At 41.0% G+C, this 23,966-nt stretch overlaps 1 protein-coding gene across 3 annotated transcripts in view; it reads left to right on the top strand.

Annotated features, from left to right (window-relative positions):
- Window positions 1–23,966, top strand: part of FLNB (filamin B) — a 120,904-nt gene that overhangs the window by 82,636 nt on the left and 14,302 nt on the right. Inside the window, exons 24-39 of one of the 3 annotated variants that reach the window (XM_060239724.1) lie at window positions 400–560; window positions 2,567–2,734; window positions 5,003–5,095; window positions 6,697–6,820; window positions 7,284–7,440; window positions 8,927–9,116; window positions 10,510–10,757; window positions 12,922–12,999; window positions 13,658–13,757; window positions 14,644–14,784; window positions 16,572–16,700; window positions 17,633–17,806; window positions 18,335–18,493; window positions 18,792–18,995; window positions 21,388–21,540; window positions 22,017–22,139. In XM_060239724.1, the coding sequence (XP_060095707.1) occupies window positions 400–560; window positions 2,567–2,734; window positions 5,003–5,095; window positions 6,697–6,820; window positions 7,284–7,440; window positions 8,927–9,116; window positions 10,510–10,757; window positions 12,922–12,999; window positions 13,658–13,757; window positions 14,644–14,784; window positions 16,572–16,700; window positions 17,633–17,806; window positions 18,335–18,493; window positions 18,792–18,995; window positions 21,388–21,540; window positions 22,017–22,139 (2,402 nt within the window). The remainder of the gene's footprint in view (window positions 1–399; window positions 561–2,566; window positions 2,735–5,002; window positions 5,096–6,696; window positions 6,821–7,283; window positions 7,441–8,926; window positions 9,117–10,509; window positions 10,758–12,921; window positions 13,000–13,657; window positions 13,758–14,643; window positions 14,785–16,571; window positions 16,701–17,632; window positions 17,807–18,334; window positions 18,494–18,791; window positions 18,996–21,387; window positions 21,541–22,016; window positions 22,140–23,966) is intronic. The other 2 variants (XM_060239725.1, XM_060239726.1) reach the window with 2 other exon arrangements.

Below are 23,966 nucleotides of genomic sequence, written 5' to 3'. Positions count from 1 at the left end.
ACAAAGGGAACTTTGACTTTCATAAGCTTACACCCCTGAAAGTCTTGTTGGTTTCTAAGATGCTACTGGACTCAATTCTAACTGTTCAGCTATAGACCAGCATGGCTACCCACTGAAATTGATACTGTTTCTTGACAGCTTTCCTGGATGGCAGACCAAAATTTGTGCTTAATGTCACTCCAGCATTCCATAAGTTAAGCTAAAGATGTCACCACTAAGACTCACCTGTATTAAAGGTTTAAATTATGCTTGTCCACTGCTTAATTGACAAATGGTGCCGTTTAGAGGTAACATGCATACTTAGTTGCAGTTATAGAAGCCTGGCAAATCAGGCGTAAGGAAACAAAACATTATGACAATATAAGCACAGTGGCTTTCATCTTTCTTTTTCTCTCACAGAGGAGCTGGCATTGGTGGTCTTGGGATAACTGTTGAAGGGCCATCAGAGTCCAAAATAAGCTGTAAAGATAACAAAGATGGCAGTTGTAGTGCAGAATATATTCCATATGCTCCAGGAGACTATGATGTCAACATAACCTATGGAGGAGAACATATCCCTGGTAAGGCCTTAGATCTCCTAAGGATTAATATTCAAGGTGTTGTAGACTAGGAATAGTTGGGTTCAAACCCTTAGTAAGTCGTGAACCAGAATTATGGTTGCAAACAGGTCTGGAGAAAAATGTCCCTTCCCTTTAATTGAGGTTTTGGGTAGGAATTGGCAGTTGAAGGACTCTTCATGACATGAAGATTAATAATTTTCCATTAAAGCTCTAGTAGAGGGAAAGGACTTGGGACGGAAACGAACCTCATCATGAACCTAATTTAGTATAAACATCACCAGTTCATGGTTTGTGAACTGAAGGTTCATACTCATCCCTATCCACAACCCTCCACATGGTTTTAGAGGTTTGTAGGGGTTCATTGGGAAATGGAAGGTTTCAGAAATTCATGGGGTTCATGCTGGGAGGTGGAAGGGGGAGCAAGAGGGATTGCTGAAATGGTTTGCAATAGATGCAAGCCATTTCAGCAATCACTTTTGCTCCCCTCCCCCGCTTTCAAGCATTCTCTTTAAATGGCTTTTGGAGGTGGGTGCCATTCGTGAGTCAAGTCCAGCTGCTTGGACTCCACATGTGTGTGGTGCCCACTTCCAAAAGCCATTTAAAGAGAACATTCCCTTTAAATGGTTTTTGCAGAATCTCCCCCCATCCCCTCCATTCTGCTGACCTTGGTTTGATCTTTCCCAAAACCTCACAAACTGAACTGGTTTGGTAAATAGGGATGTTCATGGTTCGTGTGACCTCACAAACTGGGATGAACCGTCATTTTTCCAGTTCTTGTCCATCTCTAGACAGGACATGTAACCAAAAGTGGATGACTAGTTGCAAGAATAAACTGGAGAAAGAGGAAAACTAAGGACAGTGTGTAGAATCTGCTGCAGGAGGGTATGATAAATATGTAATTAAAATCTTATTTAGAATACATGAGAAAATCAGGGGCTGATACCAGAAAAACTTGAATCTGGAGTTAGGAACAAGCTTGCTTTTAAAAGCTTTTTCTTTGTGAATGACTCCAGTCAATTAGTAACACATAGGATAGCTGCTGCTGTAATCTCTATGTCTATCAAATGCTGTTTGGATTATGTAAATTTCTAAACTCAGGGCTTCATTGTTGAAGAGTTAATTACAGGTTAGTGGTCATCACAGTTTCATTGCTAGGAAACTGTCAAAACTTTCTGTATCGCGGAGACCTAAATGACTGTCTAGCAAGCCAAAGCTTAATATGTGAGGCAGTCATTTAAAACATTTTAACAGCCTTAAAGGCAACACCTATCAAAGTGTTGGGTAAAACTTTTTTTTCCGGGGGGGGGGGCGGGTTTCACGTTGTTTGAAACAACTCCTGACTCCATTTAAAATAGACTAGACCCTGTGGATGTGCCCTGATGGTAGTAAAGTCTCTGCTTACCCTACCTCACAAGGCTTTTGAGGATTAAATGGGTTATGCTTTAGAAAGAAGAGCTGACTACAAATGGGCAGAATTGAGGAGATTAAGCAAATAGGCTTGAGTATCTAGTACTACAACATAACTAGCAACTGGTGACTGCAAAGCTTGTAAGAGATCACTTTCCATGAACTGGCTTGAAGTTAGAAACATCTGAAATGGACTTTGGTTAGACTGGCTTTAGACTGAATATGATGTATCACTGTGAATTAAATTCCCACCCCAGATGTTTATTACTAGCAGATACAGAGATAGTCAATGCTTCCATGATGCCCCATTTTCTTTAGCAATAGCCTGTTAGGGGAGGATGAGGCTTGGTGGAAGCTGGAGGAACTGATCTTCTCATCAGGCTTCCAGGCCTGTATTCCCTGAAATCTCACAGCCCAAGTCATCGAATGGCACTTCATGAGACTTCTATCCTCAGGTGAAAATGAAGTCTACTAACCCCAATTCCTGCCTGAATAATCATTAGTTGGGCCCCCAAGGGCTGTGCTGCTGAGAGTGGATGCTACAACAAACGCCTCTCCTATCTGTGTGCAACTGTTAACATTTGCTGTGTTATCTGCAGGTAGTCCATTCAGAGTTCCTGTGAAAGATGTCATTGACCCCTGCAAAGTGAAAGTTGCTGGACCAGGTCTGGGAACAGCAGTTCGTGCCAAAATTCCTCAGTCTTTTACCGTTGATACCAGCAAGGCTGGATTTGCACCTCTTGACGTTATGGTGACAGGACCCAGAGGTAATATGTTCCTTGCCTGACTTATTATTGAAACATATTTCTGAATGTGTGGTTACTTTTGTCATATTCAGATTTGAAGTATATAAATGACATCACTTCAATGTACCGCTTACTTAAATTCTTTGGCAAATTAGAAGTGCTAGATATAAAGTAGCCAAGTATGCCATCCTGAATATCTTTTTGGGTAACATTTCAGTATTAATTGCTAGTTCAAAAGGTTGAATCTTTGAGGATCAAGATGCTTCTCCCAAATGTGACATTTGTGAACCCTGTGGGGGAAGCAGAATTTTAGGGGAGGGATGGTGGCTCAGTGGTAGAGCATCTGCTTGGTAAGCAGAAGGTCCCAGGTTCAATCCCTGGCATCTCCAACTAAAAAGAGCCCAGGCAAATAGGCGTGAAAAACCTCAGCTTGAGACCCTGGAGAGCCGTTGCCAGTCTGAGTAGATGATACTGACTTTGATGGACCAAGGGTCTGATTCAGTATAAGGCAGCTTCATATGTTCATATAGAATTAATAGAGATTTTCACAGTACTGGGAATTGGAAGAGGCATTCATATGATGGTCATGTGATTAACTTGTGCTAGCAATAAGTAGTCATCTCACCAACAAGTGTATAGTTTAAATTGTGTGTTGAAGTTAATGATTAAGAGACTGATGTGCCACTACAAAAGTATGTGCAGGCCAAAAAGTTTAGAGCTTAAAAGATATTAATTTAATAAATGAGCTGTACTATGTATTCTACAAAATAAGTATTGGCATCACCTAGTTGAACCTGAGAATGTGTTCAATGGGATTTTGAGATGGGGATGAAGCCCTCAATTGTTTGTTGAGCTGGCCAAATGTTGCACAGGAGTCAACTGTGGATGAGGATGCCTGACTGCCTTTCGCTCAAGTATGTTAATTCTTGAGGAGCTAGTGAAAATAATGGAGCAGGCCTTCAGGCTAAGGGAAGCAAGCCAGGCAAGAGCAACCTAGTCCAAAGGAATGAGAGGAAAAAACCTGAATAGGCAGAGGCGCTTCCTCTTTTTCAGCCAATGTTCAGTGATTTGAATTATCTGGCCAAACTGTGACTGCAGACTGAGTTCTTATGCTACACATGACAACCAAGGACAAAAGATTGTGTGGTGTGGCCCAGATGCAGTCATGCAGCCTTATTAAAATAATTATTATAATAGCTAGTTCAGTGTTTAAGAGTTGGCATGTCATTGTATTTGACAAAAACATCAGCAAGAGTAGATTTAATGCTATTTGGAGTAAAACTCAGTAAATATTTGTAATGGAGTAACTTCAAACTGAACATCTGAATTTTGAATTCAAAGGTTAGCTGTATTAGTCTTAAAGGTCCATAAGGGTAACATTATGGCATATGTGTTTGTGGACTAAAGTCCACACCGCCAATTAATTTATTTGATTTGCTGCCATCTAAGGACTGATTTTATGTGGAGTTGTGCTACAGTAATTCTGTTGGTCTTTAAGGCACCACAGGGCTCTTCTTTTTCCCCAAACAAACCTTGGAATGAAACTTGCTGAACATGAACGTTTGATGTAGTATCCCTTTCAATTTTAGCATGTTGTTAATGGTGAATAACTTCAGTATTTCCTATTTAATGTGTTGGCTTTTCAATACTGGGAAGATAGTTGGCATGTTATAGTATTTAGTCTGATACTGAACTGTTTCATGTCATCTATTAATGCTGCCAAATGCTGAAATCAAATATTTGATGCCAGTATAATATTTGGCAAGCATTCATAGAGTTTAAAATTAGAAAATTCAGGAACAAATTCATGTGTCTGAATTTTTATCTTTAAAAGCTTTGGGTGTCCTGAAGTTCTTCCTTGCTGGGGCCAGGAATTAGTTCGAGTGGTGGTGGTAGGGAAGAAGCAGCATTGTTCAAATTCTGGAGCTACTCATATACTGCAACTAGGCTTGCCAACTCTACATGGAGAAGTTTCTGGAGATTTGGGGGTGGAGCCCAGGGAGAGGAGGCACCTTAGTAGGGCATAATGACAGAGTCCACTTTCCAAAGCTGCCAGTTTCTTCAGGAAAGCTGAACTTTCTAGTCTAAACTGGATTCTGGGACATCTCCAGGCCCCATCAAGGAGTTAGAAACTCTAATTGCAAAATAAAGCTATGTGACAGTTGGAACTAACATGGTTGTTGCATGTATAACTGTTTTAGCTTTGCTGTATTATCCCAAACTAAACATCTCTCACAAGGGACAACTTAGAGGTGCTTGTTCAGATACTTAACAGTCTTTTAATTCTAGCTGATGAGACGGATTCCCAGTCATGGCGCAGTCCACTGAAAGCAATTTCAGAGTTCTTTAAAGGTGACCCACAGGGTGAATCTAATGAGACAGGTTTGAACTTTCACTAATTATCTCTGCTTACAAGAAATCCTCTAAAAGCTTTACAGCTATAAATTGCTTCTATCAATTAAGCTTTCCTGCATTGTGGCTGCACTACTAATTTTCCAATTAAGTGCTTCTCTGCTAAAACATGCTGTGATGTTCCCTGAGGAGAAACTTTTAGAAACTTCACCTAACTAGTAACTGCCCTACAGCTTGTCACTTTCCCACTGAACTGGGGTTATTGGAAATAATATTTTGGGATAGAATTTGACTTGGATATGACACTCTCCCAAGCCTATAACTGACCGCTGTGATATCAGGTAAATTTCAGACAAAATATTCTTTTTAAGAAGAGTATCCAAAGCTAGCTTGATTTAACATTTTAACTAGGTAGCAGAGATGTAATTTCTGTTACCAAATTGTTATTACCAAGGAGCGGTTTTTCCCAGACATGTTTTGATAAGTTTATTGCACAAAACACAACACCCTGTTGCTAGTTTTTCTTATTGTGTTTGCTTAATTTATACTCCACTTTCCTTCACAGTGGAGACTCAGAGTGGCTTATGATATTTTCCCCCTTCTCCATTTTAATCCAGCAACATCCCTGTGAGGTACTTCAGGCTGAGAGTTTGTGACTTGCCCATGGTCACTCAGCAGGCTTCCATGGAACAGTGGGGATTTGAACTTGGATCTGCTGGATCATAGTCTGACTCTGTAACCACTGGTTGTCTTAGGAACACCTTCTACACTTAATTTACCCACACTATAAGGAGCCTTAATTAAAACTCTGATCCTTATCCATTTCTCCTTCAGCTGACATCTTCCAACAATTGAAATTCCAAGGTCAATTCTTAACTGATTCTGTTCCTATTGGCAGTTGGAGCTCTGCTCTCACTGGCTTCTCTGCTGCTGGGTGGTTACTCCTCTGTCCATCCTACATGCCTTGCTTGATTAATATGTGTTTGTTTTTTGTCTCCTGACATTAACTGTATGTCTGATCACAAGTTAAGTTTCAGGTTTGTAACTAATGCTCTGGAATGGCTGTAGGTATAAAAATCCATGTATCTAGACTTTCAGAAGTAGGCCTTTCTCCAAATCTTGATCTAGCAGATCAAGGAATACCTAGAAGTGCATGTAAAGTTTTAATCTTCTCAAATGTGTCATTCAGGAAAATGGATGAAGCATAACTGAAGCAATATTTTACACTTACCAAGTGGATTAGATGCAGAGCCTCATCTAATAGTAAAACAACTTTATGTCCTGATTCTGGAATCTTTAAGTATGCCTGATAAGTGACCTAAACAGCTCTCTAATTTTGGAACAACAAATTGTTCCATCTTCTAATAGGGGCTCTTAGCTTATAGTTATTGGAGCTGAGCCAGCCAAGGGCCTGCTTGCTATTTCTTCTTGTAATTGGTGAGGTAACAGACTAGGGATGATAGGGATAATTGGCTTGCCTGATCAGGCCATAACACAGATGTTTGTACAGATTGCTTGCAAGGATTTAAATTGAGTGTGTGCATACTTGTGCAGTGTTGCTTTAATACTGATGTTTCAGTGGAAGTGTAGCTGAGTAAATTATTTTAAAAGTCACCTTTCCCCCTGTTTAGGCTTGGCAGAACCAGTTAATGTAGTTGACAATGGTGATGGCACTCACACAGTGGCATACACACCAATGCAAGAGGGACCATACACAGTATCGGTAAAATATGCAGATGAAGAGATTCCTCGAAGGTAAGAATTTCAGTTTGTTTTTTTAGCTGGGGTGGGGGTAGAACAAAGCAGAAAGGCTTTAGGAAGATGGCCAGTAGAACTCTATCTGGCGTTGGTTGCCTTTTTACAACGAAAGGTCTGTTAGCGTCACTTTCCCCCCAAGTGTTCATGGGAAAGTTGAAAGTTAATTTTAAAAAGTTTAAAATGATAAATGTTGTGTGCTTACAGAATCTTCCAATGCCTAGAGCTTGTTTATGTAATATAGAAATGGATCAACAGGTATTTTCCCCTCCTCTAATCCTGATTCCTGCACATGAACAGTTAACATTGTGCATATGCTAGTTAATGCAGTGTCAGTTGTGTAAATATTCAGGATTGTGTAACCTTGAATATGCATCACTGTCATGCAATGTGATGTCTACTGAGTTCATGGATAATTATGTGAATTGCTGTGGGGGAAATTCACTCTTCTCCTTTTAAATAGTCCTTTCAAAGTCAAGGTGCTTCCAACATATGATGCCAGTAAAGTGACTGCTAATGGGCCAGGCCTCAGCTCCTATGGAATTCCAGCCAGTGTGCCTGCTGAATTTGCTGTCGATGCTAAAGATGCAGGCCAAGGACTTCTTTCAGTCAACATAAGTGTAAGCCATCTTATCTCTAACGGGTTTTACTTAAATGTGGCTACTTTCTGAACAGGGTCTCTAAACATAGCTATGGTACTGCTTACTGATGTGTTGTAGGTAGTCAGTAAACGTTAAAGTTGGTCTAAGACAGATCAGCTCTCCATAGGGTACTGCCCCAAGACTTTTCTCAAAAGTATCTATTACATTTTTTTGTGTGTGGGGGGGCAACATATAGCAAGAGCACTACAGTGGACTTATTTTGAATTACTTTCAGGCAAAACTTGTGTATCCTGGAAAAGGATGCGGTGGATGTAATGATAAAAATGCTTAATGTAAGCAATTCTTGGCTTTTCAGAGTACTTTAGTAGGCTAGTGAGCAGTTTCCACCATATTTAGAAGTATTCACAAGGGTCCAGTACATGCTTTGGAGATAATCATTGCCTTTTGTGCTCTATTTTAGGGCAGCTTTGTTTTTTAAAAAATCTTGCAGCAGAGACACTGGTTTTAGATGTATATTAACACCTGCAGTGAAACAAATCAGCTTGTTTAGCATTTGAATGCATGTTGCATCTCTTCTCTAATTAACAGTAGTGCCAAAAACAAACAAACCACACCCCACTTTACAGAAGAGATTACAGCAAGCAAAATAGTAGTTTAGATTTTAGAGACTACTGAATATTCTCATATCCAAACAATTGCTGACATAGCTATTATAGATATCCCCATAGAATTTGTCTGGCAACATCAAGCTATTCTACAAGAGTGTCATTGGACAAGTATCTTCATAAAATCATAGAGTTGGAAGGGACCTCCAGGGTCATCTGGTCCAACCTCCTAAGAATGTTGTGAGTTTATATTTAAGGGTGGCTTTGTGTACTCAAAGAAATAATGGTCCTTACTAAAAATGGACTGATGTTCTGAATGTTTTGGGACTTTTTGCAAGTGTGTGTGTGGGGGGGAGGGGAACTGACAGGCAACTGCCAGTGCATTATGCCAGAACCAGTGTGCCCTCTAAGCTGAGTTCATGTGAGCTAGCTCAGTTTTTTACCCTCTGACTCACAAAGTTTTGTCTTAGTTCAGCCTGTTCAGGAAGAATGCCCCCTGAGCACACTGATTTATCAGTAGCTCACAACTTTAATGCCAGTAGCTCAAAAAGTTGAATTTTTGCTCACAGGACTTCACAGCTTAGAGGGAACACTGGCCAGAACCACAAGTCATTTGCACATTCCTTGCTGGCACATGAAGCACTCCGTGCATTACTTTTTTGCAAGACCCAGAGTCTACAGTACATTCCCATAAGATATTTTTTTCATTGAGTGTTTCATAGGTAGTAACAGTCCTGTCATGCAACATTCCAGTGTAAATCATAAATGAGCCTCTGGTGTCTCAGCTATGGAATCTTCTTCAAAAACTTTAATATCCGTAATTTATCTGGAGACTCTTCTGGGCTTCAGATATTTCAGCCTGCTTCTCCTTTAATGGTGGCTTCACTTTTGACACACAGGACCAAGAAGGCAAACCAAAGAAGGCTCACATCCATGACAACAATGATGGGACGTATGTTGTAACCTATATCCCAGACAAGACTGGTCGCTATTCAGTTGCTGTTAAATATGGTGGGGATGATATTCCCCTTTCTCCATATCGAATCCGGGTAACACCGGCAGGAGATGCCAGCAAGTGCCTGGCAACAGGTAGGGTCCTTCATCCCTTGCTCCAACTTCCCTGGCACTGCTTAAGTAAAAAGTGAGCCTAGTGCATAGGAATTAGGCAAATTGTATTAAAACCCTTCTACAAACTTCACACTAACACACTCTGTAAGAACTGGGCTAAAACAAACAGTGCTTGCTGTTCCTGCCTCATGATTGGAACAGAACTTGCAGTAGTCTGCAGTTTATGTACAGTCTGTGTTCAGCATGCTGTGCAATCAAGGGTAGCCCACACAGTGGCTTTTAAAACCAATCAAGGTGTGCATCTTGGCAGTGTGGTATGCTACTGAGAAAGTGAAATGGTTTTGGTGAAGTGGGAGCTTTGTTGCACAGTTAAGACAAAAATGGCCCCCTTTCCTACTGGATGAGCAAAGCAAAAGATGCTGAGAGCGGACTTCAATCTCTTGACTTCTGCTGTGTTTGTAGAGCCTGTGCCAGTCTTGTATATACACAGAAGGACAAGTTGAAACAGTAAAGCTAAAGGGCAGCGAGTGTACCATTCCCTTGCTGTAAGGCGTCCTGCCTGCCTGAGGTCAGAGGTGACTTCTGTAGTAGTTACTGCCTGATATAAAGCTTTGCTTCAGGAACTTGTGGAGTTTATGGGAAAGCATAACCTCATGCCTTGAGTGGGAAGAATTAAAATTTTCCTGCAGACCTCTTTACTAAAACAGTGTCTACATACATGTGTTAGTTATCTCTCATTTGCCATGTGATCCTTGGTTAGCTGTAAGGATTAAGTTGGCATAAAAGATTCAAAAGGAGAAAGTCACTACAGGGTGTATTCGTCTTTTTTTGTAAACTCCCATGGCAGCTGGTTAATAGGGACCTTTAACATAAATGAAGATGAGTAAACCCTGTGGGTATGACAAAAGGTAGACTAGTGAAGGTATGTAAGAACTTCTACTACTGTACTAGTGGTTCTCCATACCAGAATAGTCTGTGTCAGAATAAACCTCCTTTCCCAAAGCATTAGCCTCCTGTAAAATAACTAGTTAATCTCCTTGACTTCTGCCTTAGAATGCTTTCAGTGCCTCTGGATGTACATCCTAAAGTAATCTCTAAAGGCTGCAGTAAAACTGTTTGGCGAGGAATGCCTAACTCACAAGAAATGAAACATGACTGCTGCAGTTCGGTGCAGCCTCCTAATTTTTCTACTTTCACATGCAGGGAACACCTGAGCTGTAGTTTGAAGTGAGGTCAGTGTGTGGGCTTGCTTGTTTGCAAACATTTCAGAGCCTTGTCTTGCCTCTTTCAGAGCTGCGATTAGCTTGGCTGTGATGTTTAATGATGTAGAGTTCCAAAAGGAAACAGCATCCCTTTTACTTGGCTGAGAATGTGAAGGGCTGCTCTAACCCTTATGATGCTGATTCCCTTCCAGGTCCTGGTATTGCAGCAACTGTGAAAACTGGAGAAGAAGTTGGCTTTGTAGTAGATGCTAAATCTGCAGGGAAGGGTAAAGTGACATGTACTGTCCTGACACCAGATGGTGCAGAAGCTGAAGCAGAGGTCATCGAAAATGAAGATGGGACATACGACATTTATTACACAGCTGCTAAACCAGGAACCTATGTCATTTATGTCCGCTTTGGTGGGGTGGACATTCCAAACAGCCCCTTCACTGTTATGGTAAGAAAAATAGGTTTTTAAATTCTGATTAGTAACCAGGCTTTTTGGCTGCAGGGAATGCCTTGAGAGGTGAGGAGCAAAGATTCCCCCCCCCCCACACACACACACACCAGTGAGTTCCTTGCTGCTGTCAGAACAGTTGCTTCCCTTGTCTCTGGTTACTGGGCAGCATTGTTCTGGGAGCCAGATTATCCCTGGACCACCAGTTTCTGATTACTATTAGAATATCATTCTCCTATAAACTACTGGATGTCCTGTTATGCAACTGTGGATCTACGATAGAGACAAGTATTAGTCTGCATGTAATTCCAGTTAGGAATGTTGTCTGGCTGTTGGACCATGAATGTAATCCAGATTTTTCTTCCAGATTACCTTCTTTCAATATAGTTAAGAGTTGGAACTAGATGGGACATTATGTACTTGGGGATTATGTATTGGGACTTTCCAAAGACTTTGTCAAGGTATCTCACCAAAGAATCCTGAGTAAATTTAGCAGTCATGGCATAAGAGGATTAAAAATTGGTTAAATAATAGGAAGCAAAGAGCAGGAATAAATATCACAATGGAGGCACTAGGATTCCACAAGGATCAATACTGGGGTCAGTGTTTAATTTGCTCATAAATTATTTGGAACATGTGGAGTGTAGTGGCCAAGTTTGCAGATGAGACAAAACTATTCAGGATGGTGAAAACCAATGCTTCATTGTGAAGAGTTTGAAGAGGATCTCCACAAACTGGGTGAGTGGGTGACAATGTGGCAAATGCAGTTCAGTGTTGGTAAGTGTAAGGTTATACACTTTGGGTCAAAAAAGAATATCCCAAATTCAAGTATAGGCTAATGAGGTCTGAACTTGCTGATACTGAGAAGGAAAAAGATCTTGGGGTCATAGTAGGTAACTCAATGAAAGTGTCAACCCAGTGTGCAGCAGTGTGAAAAAGGCAAACTCTGTGTTAGGGATTATTAGGAAAGGGATTGAACACAATAGATTGAGGACTTTAGAACTCTATCAACATTTGAACACATGGCATATAGATGGCAATTGCATATAAACTTGTTTTTAGATAATTGGAAATCATTTATAGAAACTTGTGTGTAGATTTACCACCACTTACAATTTTGTCTTATATTTATTTTTTCTTCATGTTTAAAGAATATTACTTAGTTGTTGGGTTTTCAGTTTTTCTGCTTTGTTATTTTTTCCTGATTTTTTTTCAAGAAAAAAAGGAAAGGGATTGGACATAAAATGGCCAATATTATGTCCTGGTATAAATCTATAGTGTGACCGCATTTGGAACATTTTTTCTCCTTTTCCAAAAATACAAGAACTTGAATGCATCAAATGAAGCTGATGAGTAGTAGATGCAGGAGGGACAATAGAAAATACTTCTGTACAAGGAGAGTGATTAAAATGTGGAATTCGCTGCCAGAGGGTATAGTGATAGCCACAGGAATAGACAGTTTTAAAGGGGGATTAGATACATTAATGGAGGACAGATCTATTAGTGGCTACCAGCCAGGGAGACTAAAGGGAATCTCTACTTTCAGTGGCATCCGAAGTCCAGTGGCAGGAAGCAATATCAGGGGTAAGCCTCAGCCTCTATGCCCCATTGTTGGATCTCCAGAGGAACTAGTTGTCACTGTATGAGACAGGATGCCAGACTAGATAGACCGCTGTTCTGATCCAGCATGGCTCTTGCTGTATTCTTAAGGAACATTGGACTTTCAGACAAATTATTGCAGTGGACTGAGGAAGAGTTTAGTGAGGTCTTCCTCTTTGGAAACTAGTTATCCAAATCTGAATCTGGTTATTCAGAAAGGTGCCACTTGGCAATGCAGATACCTTTAAATACCTGCTGATACTTGCCCTTCCATTAAGGAGAGAGTGGTATGATTGTTGAAAGAAGTGAGAAACAGGAAAGGGGTGAACCATGTTGTTCATTCTGAAACATCGCAGGGGACTGCAGGGCTAACTGTTTTTTTTTCCTGTGGAGCAGTGGTTTACTTGGCATGCTACTTCTGACATGGTTTGTGCTACTGCTTTGCTTATGGAAGGATAAGATACACCCCAGAGTTGTCCAGATAACTTAATCTGCCTTATGATATAGTCTTTATGAAATATATGAAGTAGGCGTTTCTTAAACTATACTTTTTGCCACTAACCAGGCTACAGATACAGATGAAGTTGCAGTATTATCTCAGGAGCCACTAAATGCAGCCTGTCCCCCTGGATTCCATCCCTGGGTACACAGTTTTTTACACTTCCTTCCATATTCCATTCAAGAAATGGTCTGCCTCTTGGGATTGCTTATGCTTGCTTTCCTTTGGTCATATCTTATCACTGATCAAAATGCTATTTGTGGGGTTCAGATTTGATTCAAAACCTCCCTTCATTGCTGTGCTAACAACTTCTCAAACAACTTCTAACATTACAATCATTTAAAGGCAAATGTGGTTTTGCTTCCTTTTAAAAATTACATATCTGATTGTTCTCCCATAAAATGGCAGACAACATCTTCTGGACTTCAGTGGGATTGTGGCAAAATAATTGATGAATATAACTTTTCTGGCTGTATGTCCTGGTTTCTGTGTTACTTCAAAAACAACTTTCCTCTAGACCATGACCAGTTTTAATCTTTCAGATGGCACTGCTCTGTGTTTGTACAAAGTCTGTTGCATCTTCATTATATGCTCCATTTGTGTCTTTAAAAGCATTCTCATTGAATAGTATTGTTTCACTTTCAAGCATGAATGGTTGTCTTATGGGTGTGAATTTCCATGTTGTTGGCCTCTGCAGTTGAATATCTGTCTTCTGAATACAACTGTCTGAATTGTTCTAATTAGTCAAGCACAGATTACTTCCTATTGGTGGCATATTATGTATTTTGCTTTTCTGTTTTAGGTCACAGAAGAACCTTACGTTCCTGGGGACATAAACGGCGTAGGGTTTAAACCCTTTGATATGGTCATTCCTTTTGCAGTTAGAAAAGGAGAAATAACTGGTAAATAACTTTGGCCTGCAGTTCTATAGAATTCTTATTTTACTCATCATGTTTTCCATAGAGGAATTATATTTTATTCATATGAAAGAAATAAATTAATTTAAAATTATTCTTCAGTAAACCTCCACTGTTGTTTGGCCCAAATAGAATTAGGGACTACTACTCTTGGCATAGCTGCTTAGTGGTCATCTGTTCCACAGCAGAATGAAGTGCACTGTTCTGGCCAATACCTTCAAGAGCATTCTAAATTCACCGTGTTTGACAGGGGAAAGGTTTGATCAGTGAAACATAACCAAGAGGTGATTTATATTGATTGCATGGCTAGAATAGTTGCATGCCCTGAGCTGGATAGCCTAGGCTAGCCTGATCTTGGGAGCTAAGCAGGCTTGGTCCTGGTTAGGATTTGAATTAGTGACCCTCAAGAAATACTAGGTTTTTTGTGAAGAGGCAGGCAGAATGCTTTGAAAAAATCCTGAGGTTGCCATAAATTGGTGTGACTTGATGGCAAAAAGTGGCTACAATAATAGGTTGCCATCAAGTAGCTTATTAGGTTCATCTCAATAAATGCTCTGTTTGCCTGAAAGACTATAACTGTGCCTGTTTCTTCATCTTGAAGCAGATGGCTTATGTAAGAACTTCAGTTATGGCCACTGCATAAAGAGCAGATATTTTTGTGACGCCAAGGCCTTAATAGGGGGCAGAATGTTCTATAAATATTTTGCAAGAAATGCAGGGCTATCCTTATGGCCTGCTAAAAATGCATCTGCTGAGCAGTGTTTGACAGAAGGACCATTCAAGATTAAGTATGGAAATGCTGGAGTATGGAGGGCCTTGCTTTTGGGAAGTAGTTTTGAGCATTTCCAATGTAATCCTTCTGTTATTCCAGGGGAAGTTCACATGCCTTCAGGGAAAACTGCTACCCCAGAAATTGTGGACAACAAGGATGGCACAGTAACAGTTAGATATGCTCCTGTTGAAGTTGGGTTGCATGAAATGCACATCAAGTACATAGGTAACCATATTCCAGGTGAGTGCAAACTGATAACAAATACATTGTAGGAGCAACTCAATTATAATTTTGTGTGCATTTCACCATGAATACAGTGAGTTGTGTATGTGGCTTTTGCCAGGAATGAAGACCGTGGGAATTCTTAGTGAGTGTCACAGTGTTTGCCAGATTTAAAATGGATTTGACCACAAATTTTCCAGCACCACACTGCAACCTATAATTAAGTTAACTTAGTGAGAAATACTACTGATGAACTGAAAAAGAAGTTATGTAGTGTGTGCGATATATTCGGCGTTCTTCCCCAAGCTTTAATCTGTGAAAAGAATCAGTGTAAATGGTGAAAGGCATGTGAAAACTGAGCAATATGCCCCAAAGTATATCAAGTCTTATACCAGAGGTGTCACATATGCAGCCTGGGGACTGAATCAGGCCCCCGAGCAACTGGCTGTCACCTGCTTCCTTCTCCCTCTTACTTCCTTCTGGATCACATCTTGCTTTGCCAGGCTTGCTCAATCGCACAGGAGCTACAGAGTGAAACTTCTGTTTTCTCCATTGGCTGAGTCTTCTCCCTGGGGAAGGCAGAGCTTGCTTTGCCAGGCTCTCTCAGTCCCACAGCTACTAAGCCCTTCTTTCTTCCTTCTATTGGCTGAGGCTCCTGAGAAGGAAGGAAAGAGTCAGAGCTTCCTTTGCCCAGTTCCCTGGATCCCATGGGAGAAATACAAAGAAAGCACCTTTAAGACCAGCAAGTGCTAATGTTTTAAGCAGGGTTTTTTAAAAAAAACAAAACAAAAAACTTTGTGTTTGCCTATGCCTTTTATAAAGTTTATATCTCTGCTACCTAATCTGAAATAGGTATACACATGGCCCAGCCCAACATGGCCTGGCCTGGCAAGGTCTCATTTATGTCAGATTAGGCTTGCCAATCCCCAGGTCCCAGCAGGGGTTCTTCCGCTTTCCCAGGCTCTTCCCACCCCCGGAGGACCATGTGCCTTTGCATCTCCGGAGGCTTCAGTCTCCAATTGAAAGGCTTCCTCTTGGGATGGTGTGTCTGTGTCTCTGTGAAGAAGTTGGCAGGAACTCGTGAGTACAGAGGCCAATCCCCTGCTTCAGAGTCGCCAGAAACGGGGTGGGGGTGGGTGGGAAGGAGACGTCTGCTGAGCACTTCATTATTCCCTATGTGGAGATCACTTCTCATAGGGTATAATGGGGAATTAATCTGGAGGTTTCAGGGGCCCTGGGGGAGCAGTTTTGAGGTAGAGGCACCAAATTTTCAGTATAGTATCTAGTGCCTCTCCCCAAATTACCCCCCAAGTTTCAAAACGATTGGACCTGGAAGCCCCAAAAGAAGGTGCCCCTATCCTTCATTATTTGCTATGGGAGGAAGTGTGCTGTCCCTTTAAATGTGATGGCCAGAACTTGCTTGGAGTTCAATTACGCTTTTCACATCCTTGTTCCTGGCTCCACCCCCAAAGTCTCCTGGCTCCACCCCCAAAGTCCCCAGATATTTCTTGAATTGGACTTGGCAACCCTATGTCAGATCCAACCCTCATAACAAATGAATTCGACACCCCTGCCTTATACCATATACAGTGGTTCTTACAGAATGCTTAAACTTTCCTGGATTTGTGGAATGCTGAAGGGCAGTGCCAAAGATCTGAGTTACAAAGATCTTTGTAAACTTTTGAATACTCTCAAACACATTCATGTTCTCTCCATATTTTGAGAGGCTTTATACAAATCAACCAAAATGTTAAAATAACTCACCCTTAAGTGCTTTCTCAATGTCTCCCTGATCCTTTTTACAGAGAGCCCTCTACAGTTCTATGTGAACTATCCCAACAGTGGAAATGTGACTGCTTATGGACCTGGCCTTGTCTATGGTGTAAGCAACAAGCCAGCAACTTTCACCATAGTCACAGAAGATGCTGGTGAAGGTAAGTGTCTAGCTGCTTGATGTGAAATCAGTTTATGTTGAGGTAAATCCCATGATTTCAGGTGAAATTACCTTCCAAGTAAACATGCTTGGAATTGCAGGACAAATACCTCAGACTGTAGTAGGGTGGCTAAAACTGATTTGGCTTCATTTTTTTAGCAACATCAGTGACACACATAAACCTATTCAAAACTGCTAATTTTGTTTGCAACCCGGTCCTTGGCAAAACTAGACTTGCCTATCTCATATGATTAAGCTGTATTTCTGTAGCACTTTCCACCTTGCTTTCTGCATTTCAGCTGTTCCATCTGACACCATGATGTCCCATTAAGTCTGAAGACTTTCCCAAAACCACAGAATAAGTTTCATGGCTAAACATGTATTTATGTGTCAGGCTCCCTCATCCAAATGCAGTGCTCTTGCTGCTGTTCCATATCCTAGAAGAAATGCTGATTAATTTTGATATAAAGATTCATACTGATTTCCTTTAAGTGACTTGCTTGCTCTCTAAAGAATAAAGAGAATCTTATTCTATTTATTCAAATAATTAATAATTTCTTAGTGTAGAAGACAAGCCTTATTGCTCTTTGCAGAAATGTCGCACACATCTGGAACAACAAATAGCTCTTAATCTAAATGTTAAATTCAGTACTGACCACTTGAACACACATGAAGCTGCCTTACTCTGAATCAAACCCTTGGTCCATCAAGGGCAGTATTGTCTTTTCACGCTGTTCCCCATGGTCTTAGGCATCTGAGACATCACCAGTTACCTAGTTCTTTTAATTGGAGACGCCAGGGGTTAAACCTGGGACCTTTTGTAATGTCAATCAGATGCTCTACCAACAAACCATGATCCCTCCCCAAATGTCTCTTCTGATCTCCAAAAATGTGAATTGAAAAACATTCAGTAGCATCTTTCTATTTTGATAGGTGGCTTGGACTTGGCAATTGAAGGGCCTTCAAAAGCAGAGATCAGTTGCATTGATAACAAGGATGGCACTTGTACAGTCACATACCTGCCAACGCTTCCAGGAGACTACAGCATATTGGTGAAGTACAATGACAAGCACATCCCAGGAAGCCCATTTACTGCCAAAATCACAGGTAGGCGGATCTTGTAAAATTGACTTGTTGGGAATGAAGAAAAGATTAAAGACTTGCATTTTTGAACTCTGGCACTTCATATAGTTTCACATAGAAAATAATATTTGACGTAGGGTTTAGGTAGCTGATAACTTCGTAAATCCAAGATTGACAGTTTGACCTCATGGAGAAGTAAATTGCTTAATGTATGTGTGTTGTCTTCAAGATCTGACCAGATAGCTTTGATTTAATACAAAACCTGGTAGAAATAGATCTTTGTGTTGAGATACTAATGCAAGGCTTGCACATATAGCTTTCTAGTTTCTTAAAGTATAGATTTCCATGTGGGAGTCACTGGAGTAGAATATCATGCCAGTTGACTAGTAGAGCTTAATGTTGCCTTAACACAATTTTTTCAAAGCTTGGTGTTGTCTTTATGAACCGAAAAGCACTTTAAATTTTCAGGAAAAACATTGATCATTCCACAATGAGCAAAGAGCTGTTGGAAGGCTGTTGTTCTAATAAAGGATTGTTTGTCTTTTTATCAAGATGATAGTAGGAGGCGTTCCCAAGTTAAACTTGGCTCTGCAGCTGACTTCTTGTTGGATATTAATGAGACTGATCTTAGCCTCTTGACAGCCAGTATTAAAGCTCCATCTGGCCGTGATGAGCCTTGTCTTCTGAAAAGGTTACCCAATAATCACATAGGTAAGTTAGCCTTTTTGGAAGGCCATTATATTTGCAGTGGCTTTTGAAAGTTGTTGCACTAGTCTGTACAAAATAGGATCTCTGGACTGACATGAATTGGTAGACTTGTGGGCCAAGGCAAGAGTTGGAAGCTATTGAAGTTTCATTTGTGAGTAGAGTGGGTTTTTGTGAATAATACCTGGTCTGTATTGCAGTTTGATGGGGGCTTTTTTTGAGGAGGGAATATAGTTCAGCAAAACCATTTTTAGGGAATACCAAATGATATCAATTTCTCTTCCCCAACACTTCTTCCTTATAGGTATCTCATTCATCCCACGGGAAGTGGGAGAACACTGGGTCAGTATTATAAAGAATGGAAGTCATGTTCCGAACAGTCCTGTGTCCATCATGGTTGTTCAATCTGAGATTGGGGATGCGAGCCGAGCAAGAGTTTTTGGACGTGGTTTGGTAGAAGGACGCACCTTTGAAATGTGTGACTTTATTGTAGATACAAGAGATGCAGGTCAGTTCTAGATCTCCATTCTGTGGCAACTTCCCTCTGGTAGGGGCTTCAAATAGTTTCACGCAGAGTAACTTCCTAGATTTAGCCCACTCTTTGACAGTCTGCTTAAACTTGTCTAGACTAAGGCTATATAAACATCCTAGAAATTGTCTTTTGACTATTTCCACCAAAAGAATTTAATATCTGAGTTTTGATTCTGTCTTTCAGTTTGTGGGCAAGAGGCTGTAGAACACAAGATATCTTTATTGATGTGTGTTGTAATGTAGAGCATATTTTGTTGCTTGAAATAACTTGTTCACATATAAAGCAGGAGTCAAGTTTCACCTTTAAGACCAACCAAGTTTTATTCAGAATGTAAGCTTTCGTGTGCTCTCTAAGCACACTTCCATTAGACGAGCAGATCAGGTATTGTGGGCTGAAATACATGCAGTTTGTTGATTAAGAGGGCAAGCTGGCTGTGATCACATGGTGCAACAGTGTGGCTTGGTCATTTGGTCTGGATAGCCATAAAAGGTAATAAAGTTTCCTGCCAGTTGATGTTTCTGCAAATCTAGGTAAATCACAAAAGGACATGTATTTCCTAGTTGTAGTCCACCTAATTTACTTATCAACATCTTTACATTATAAACATCATTCTAGTTTGCCATTAGAAAACATGAATACAATAAAATGAAAGTGGGTTATGTATATGTAATAGCCAATATCCTTTATTTGAATATGTCAATATAAAACATTATTCTAATACACTATTATAAAAGAGAAATACATTGGAATACAGTGGATATATAGCTATTCTCACTGAGAGTGGGTTTAGCATATGTAATGAGATTAAAAAAACAATATCTCTGTTCAGTCCTGGGGAGGTGTTTGTTCCAAATTTCATAATAATTTGCAATTCAGCAATTTCTCCATTCTGTTCTTGAAGTTCCTTTGCAGTAAAACAGCTACCTTGAGGTCACCCATTGAATGCTTTGGAAGGTTAAAGTGTTCTCCCACAGATTTCTCAGTTCTGTAATTCCTAATGTCAGATTTGTGTCCATTTATCCCTTGGTGTAGGGTTTGTCCTGTTTGCCCTATGTAGAGAACTGAAGGGCATTGTTGGCATTTAATGGCATATATAATGTTGGAGAATGAACATGTGAATGAGCCTGAAATGCTGTAGTTAATGCTGTTAGGCCCAGTGATTGTGTTGTCTGAGTGTATGTGGCAGCAAAGTTGGCACTTGGGTTTATTGCAAGCTCTGGTAGTGGTGTCCATGCTCAGATGAGATGCTGTATTGTTGTGGGTGAGGAGTTGTTTGAGATTGGGGGCTGTCTGTGTGCAAGAAAAGGTTTACCCCACTTCCCAGTACTTTTGAAAGAGAGTTGTCACTGTCCAATAGAGATTGTAAGTTGTTGATGATAACGTTGAACTGTTTTCAGTTGAGAGTTGTGTGTGACTACTAGTGGTGGTCTGTTATTATCTCCTTTGGATCTGTCTTGTAACAGGTTTTCTCTGGGTATCATTCTGGCTTTGTTAATCTGTGTCCTGATTTCATTAGGTGGGTACTTTAGTTCCAAAAAGGCTTGTTGTAGATTCCTCAGGTGAGAATCTCTGTCAGCAGGACTGGAGCAAATGCGGCTGTAGCATAGAGGCTGGCTGTGTACAGTGGATCGTTTGGGATGCTAGCTGGAGGCATGCAGATATGTTTGTCGGTCAGTAGTATAAGGTGGTGTCAATGCGTCCATTATTTATTTTTACAGTGGTGTCCAGAAAATGTATTTTTTGCATAGACTGGTTCATTGTCAGGTTGATGGTAGGGTGAAAGTCATTGAAAGCCTGATGGAATGGGTCCAGGGCTTCTTCACTGTGTGTCCAGACCATAACGATGCCATCAATGTAATGCAGGTATAAGGTAGGTATGAATGGGTGGGAGTCTAGGAAGCGCTGCTCCAAGTCAACCATAAAGATGTTAGCATATTGTGGGGCCATGCGGGTGCCCATGGCTGTACCATTGATCTGTAGGAAAAGTTCACTGCCAAATCTGAAGTAGTTATGGGTGAGAACAAAATGGTACAATTTGGTGGCAAAGTCCGCTGTGTTCTAATCAGAGATTATATTACTTACAGCTTGTAATCCATCTCGGTGTGGGATGTTGGTATACAAAGATTCCACATCCATGGTGGCTAAGATAGAATTCTCTGGAAGATTGTTCAAAGGTTGTTTTTCCTCAGAAAAGCACACTGTTTCACCATGTGCAACTTGACTCCTGCTTTGTTCAACTGCTTCAGACCAACATGGCTGTCCACTTGGATCTTTGTTCACATATAATGCTTGAAACACAATAACTCCATTCTAAGCATTTAAAGCTCACTTGCTCTAGAACCCTGAATCCGAGCTGTTTTTTTCCTAGGCTATGGTGGGATATCACTGGCAGTTGAAGGACCTAGTAAAGTAGATATCCAGACAGAAGATCTAGATGATGGGACCTGCAAAGTTTCATACTTTCCAACTGTGCCCGGTGTTTACATAGTGTCTACCAAGTTTGCTGATGAGCATATTCCAGGTAAAAGAAAGAGCTGTATAGTTGGAGGAAGATCAGGAGCTGCATTTCTGATAGTCCTTAGAAATTGGCTAGGTTTCTAGTCAGGTTTTTGATGTTCTGAAGATATGTAAGGGAGGAACATCTGGATGGAATAAACATCTTATAGTGAGAATTATTTTGGGGGCAGGGGGTCGAGGCAACCAATACTTATTTGAGGGAATGAATATCTGGAAGTATAGAACTTTTGCTGTTGTAGTTAGCAGTGGTGGAGATTATTGGCATGGAGTAGAAAACCAGCTACCTTAGCTATGACTGTTTACTAGTAAGTTGGTGATCATATTTACTTGAAAACATAGTAGCCCAAACCCTCTTAATGGAGTAAACTGCTATGAAATAGTGTTCTGCAGATAGCAATGGAATACTTAAGATCAGGTTTATGTTTTTGTGTGCTTCTTACTGTGATAAAGCCCAAATTATCTTGTCTCCACCAATTGCAGGTAGCCCCTTTACTGTGAAAATAAGTGGTGAAGGAAGAGTAAAGGAAAGCATCACACGTACGCAACGAGCTCCATCTGTAGCAACTGTTGGAAGCCTGTGTGACCTTAACTTAAAAATTCCAGGTATGTGTAGTTTAATAGCATGCAAATTACAATTGGGAGTTATGTAGACCGCTTGACTATCTTACACATCCTAAGTTCCTGTACAAACCAATATTGTAGAGAAACGTAGAAAAAGTGTATCTGAATTGCCTTAACATTCTGTGTGGTCATCTGTTAAAAATGCTTTGTCACTTCACTTCAAGAGACCAAGAAATTTTTTCTTGTTCTCACTGGCACTTTCAGTGTATGTTGCTTGTAACCATAATTTGTTTAAAGTAAAAAACATAAGAAGAGCCTGATGGATCACACTAGTGGTCAATCTGATCAGCTTTTTGTTGCACACAGCAGCCAACCAGGGGCAAAAGGGCAGAGAGGCTGAGGCCCTCCCCTGCTGTTGTCTCCCAGCACTGGTATTCAGAGGTTTGCTCCCTCTAGACAGATAGCTCCCTTCCGTCAGCATGGCTAGTAGCCATTGATGGACATCTTCTCCATGGATGTGTCTAACCTCCTTTTAAAGCTATCAATACCTGTGGTTACTACTTCCCTAGCAGGGAGTTCCACAGTTTAATAAGCATGACATTTACTTCAGCTATAGTAAAGTCTGGTGCTTGTCAATCACTGGTCTAATATTCTAATATTTGATATAATAATAATAATAATAATTTTTTATTTATATCCCGCCCTCTCCGCCTAGGCAGGCTCAGGGCGGCTAACAACAGGTTCAATAAAATTATACAAAATACACTAAGTTTAAAATAGCATTTAAATTATACAATAATAGCATTAAATTATACAATATACAATAAAAAATACAATAATTATACAATAATTTAAAATTGTCTAACCATTCCATAATTTAACAGCAGCGGTGATGTTCTTGTTCTTGGCGCTATTCTGTTCATTTACATAGTGGCAGAGGTCACTAAATAGAATCAATTTGGTGGATTGAACAGCCATCTTTTTGTCAGCCGTCTACGAAGGCCTGCCTAAAAAGAATGGTCTTACAGGCCCTGTGGAATTGGTCCAGATTCCGCAGAGCCCGCACCTCCTCCGGGAGCTGGTTCCAGAGGCACGGAGCTGTAACAGAGAAGGCCCGTGCGCGGGTGCTCTGTAGTTTTACCTCCTTTGGCCCAGGGATAGTCAGCTTGTTCTTCCCTGCTGACCTCAGTACTCTTTGGGGCTCATATGGGGAGAGACGGTCCCTCAGGTAGGCAGGTCCTCGACCATATAGGGCTTTAAAGGTGATAACCAGCACTTTGTAGCGAACCCGGTATGTAACTGGCAGCCAGTGCAGTTCACGCAGCCCTGGCTGTATATGCTCCCATTTCGGGAGTCCCAGTAACAGCCTGGCCGCTGCGTTCTGCACTAGCTGCAGCTTCTGGGTTCGGCACAAAGGCAGCCCCATGTAGAGGGCATTGCAGTAGTTCAATCTTGAGGTGACCGTCGCATGGATCACTGTTGCCAGGTCCCGGCGCTCTAGGAAAGGAGCCAACTGCCTTGCCCGCTTCAGATGAAAAAACGCCGACTTGGCAGTGGCCGCTACCTGGGCTTCCATTGATAGTGAAGGCTCCAGTAGAACTCCCAGGCTCTTGACCCGACCCGCCGCTTTCAGCGGCGCACCGTCAAAAACCGGAAGAGGTATTTCCTTCCCCAGAGCGCCGCGACCCACGCAAAGGACCTCTGTCTTCGTTGGGTTCAGCTTCAGCCCACTCAGCCTAAGCCAGGTTGCCACAGCCTGCAATGCCTGGTCTAAATTCACTGGGACGCAGTCAGGCCGGCCATCCATTAGCAGATAGAGCTGGGTGTCATCCGCATATTGATGACAGCCCAGTCCAAAACTCCGGGCAA

The sequence above is a fragment of the Heteronotia binoei genome, chromosome 5 (genome assembly GCF_032191835.1).
Source record: "Heteronotia binoei isolate CCM8104 ecotype False Entrance Well chromosome 5, APGP_CSIRO_Hbin_v1, whole genome shotgun sequence".
NCBI classification, from domain to species: domain Eukaryota; kingdom Metazoa; phylum Chordata; class Lepidosauria; order Squamata; family Gekkonidae; genus Heteronotia; species Heteronotia binoei.
Note: the sequence above shows the minus strand (reverse complement) of the source record. Positions and strands in the feature narration are given on the sequence as shown.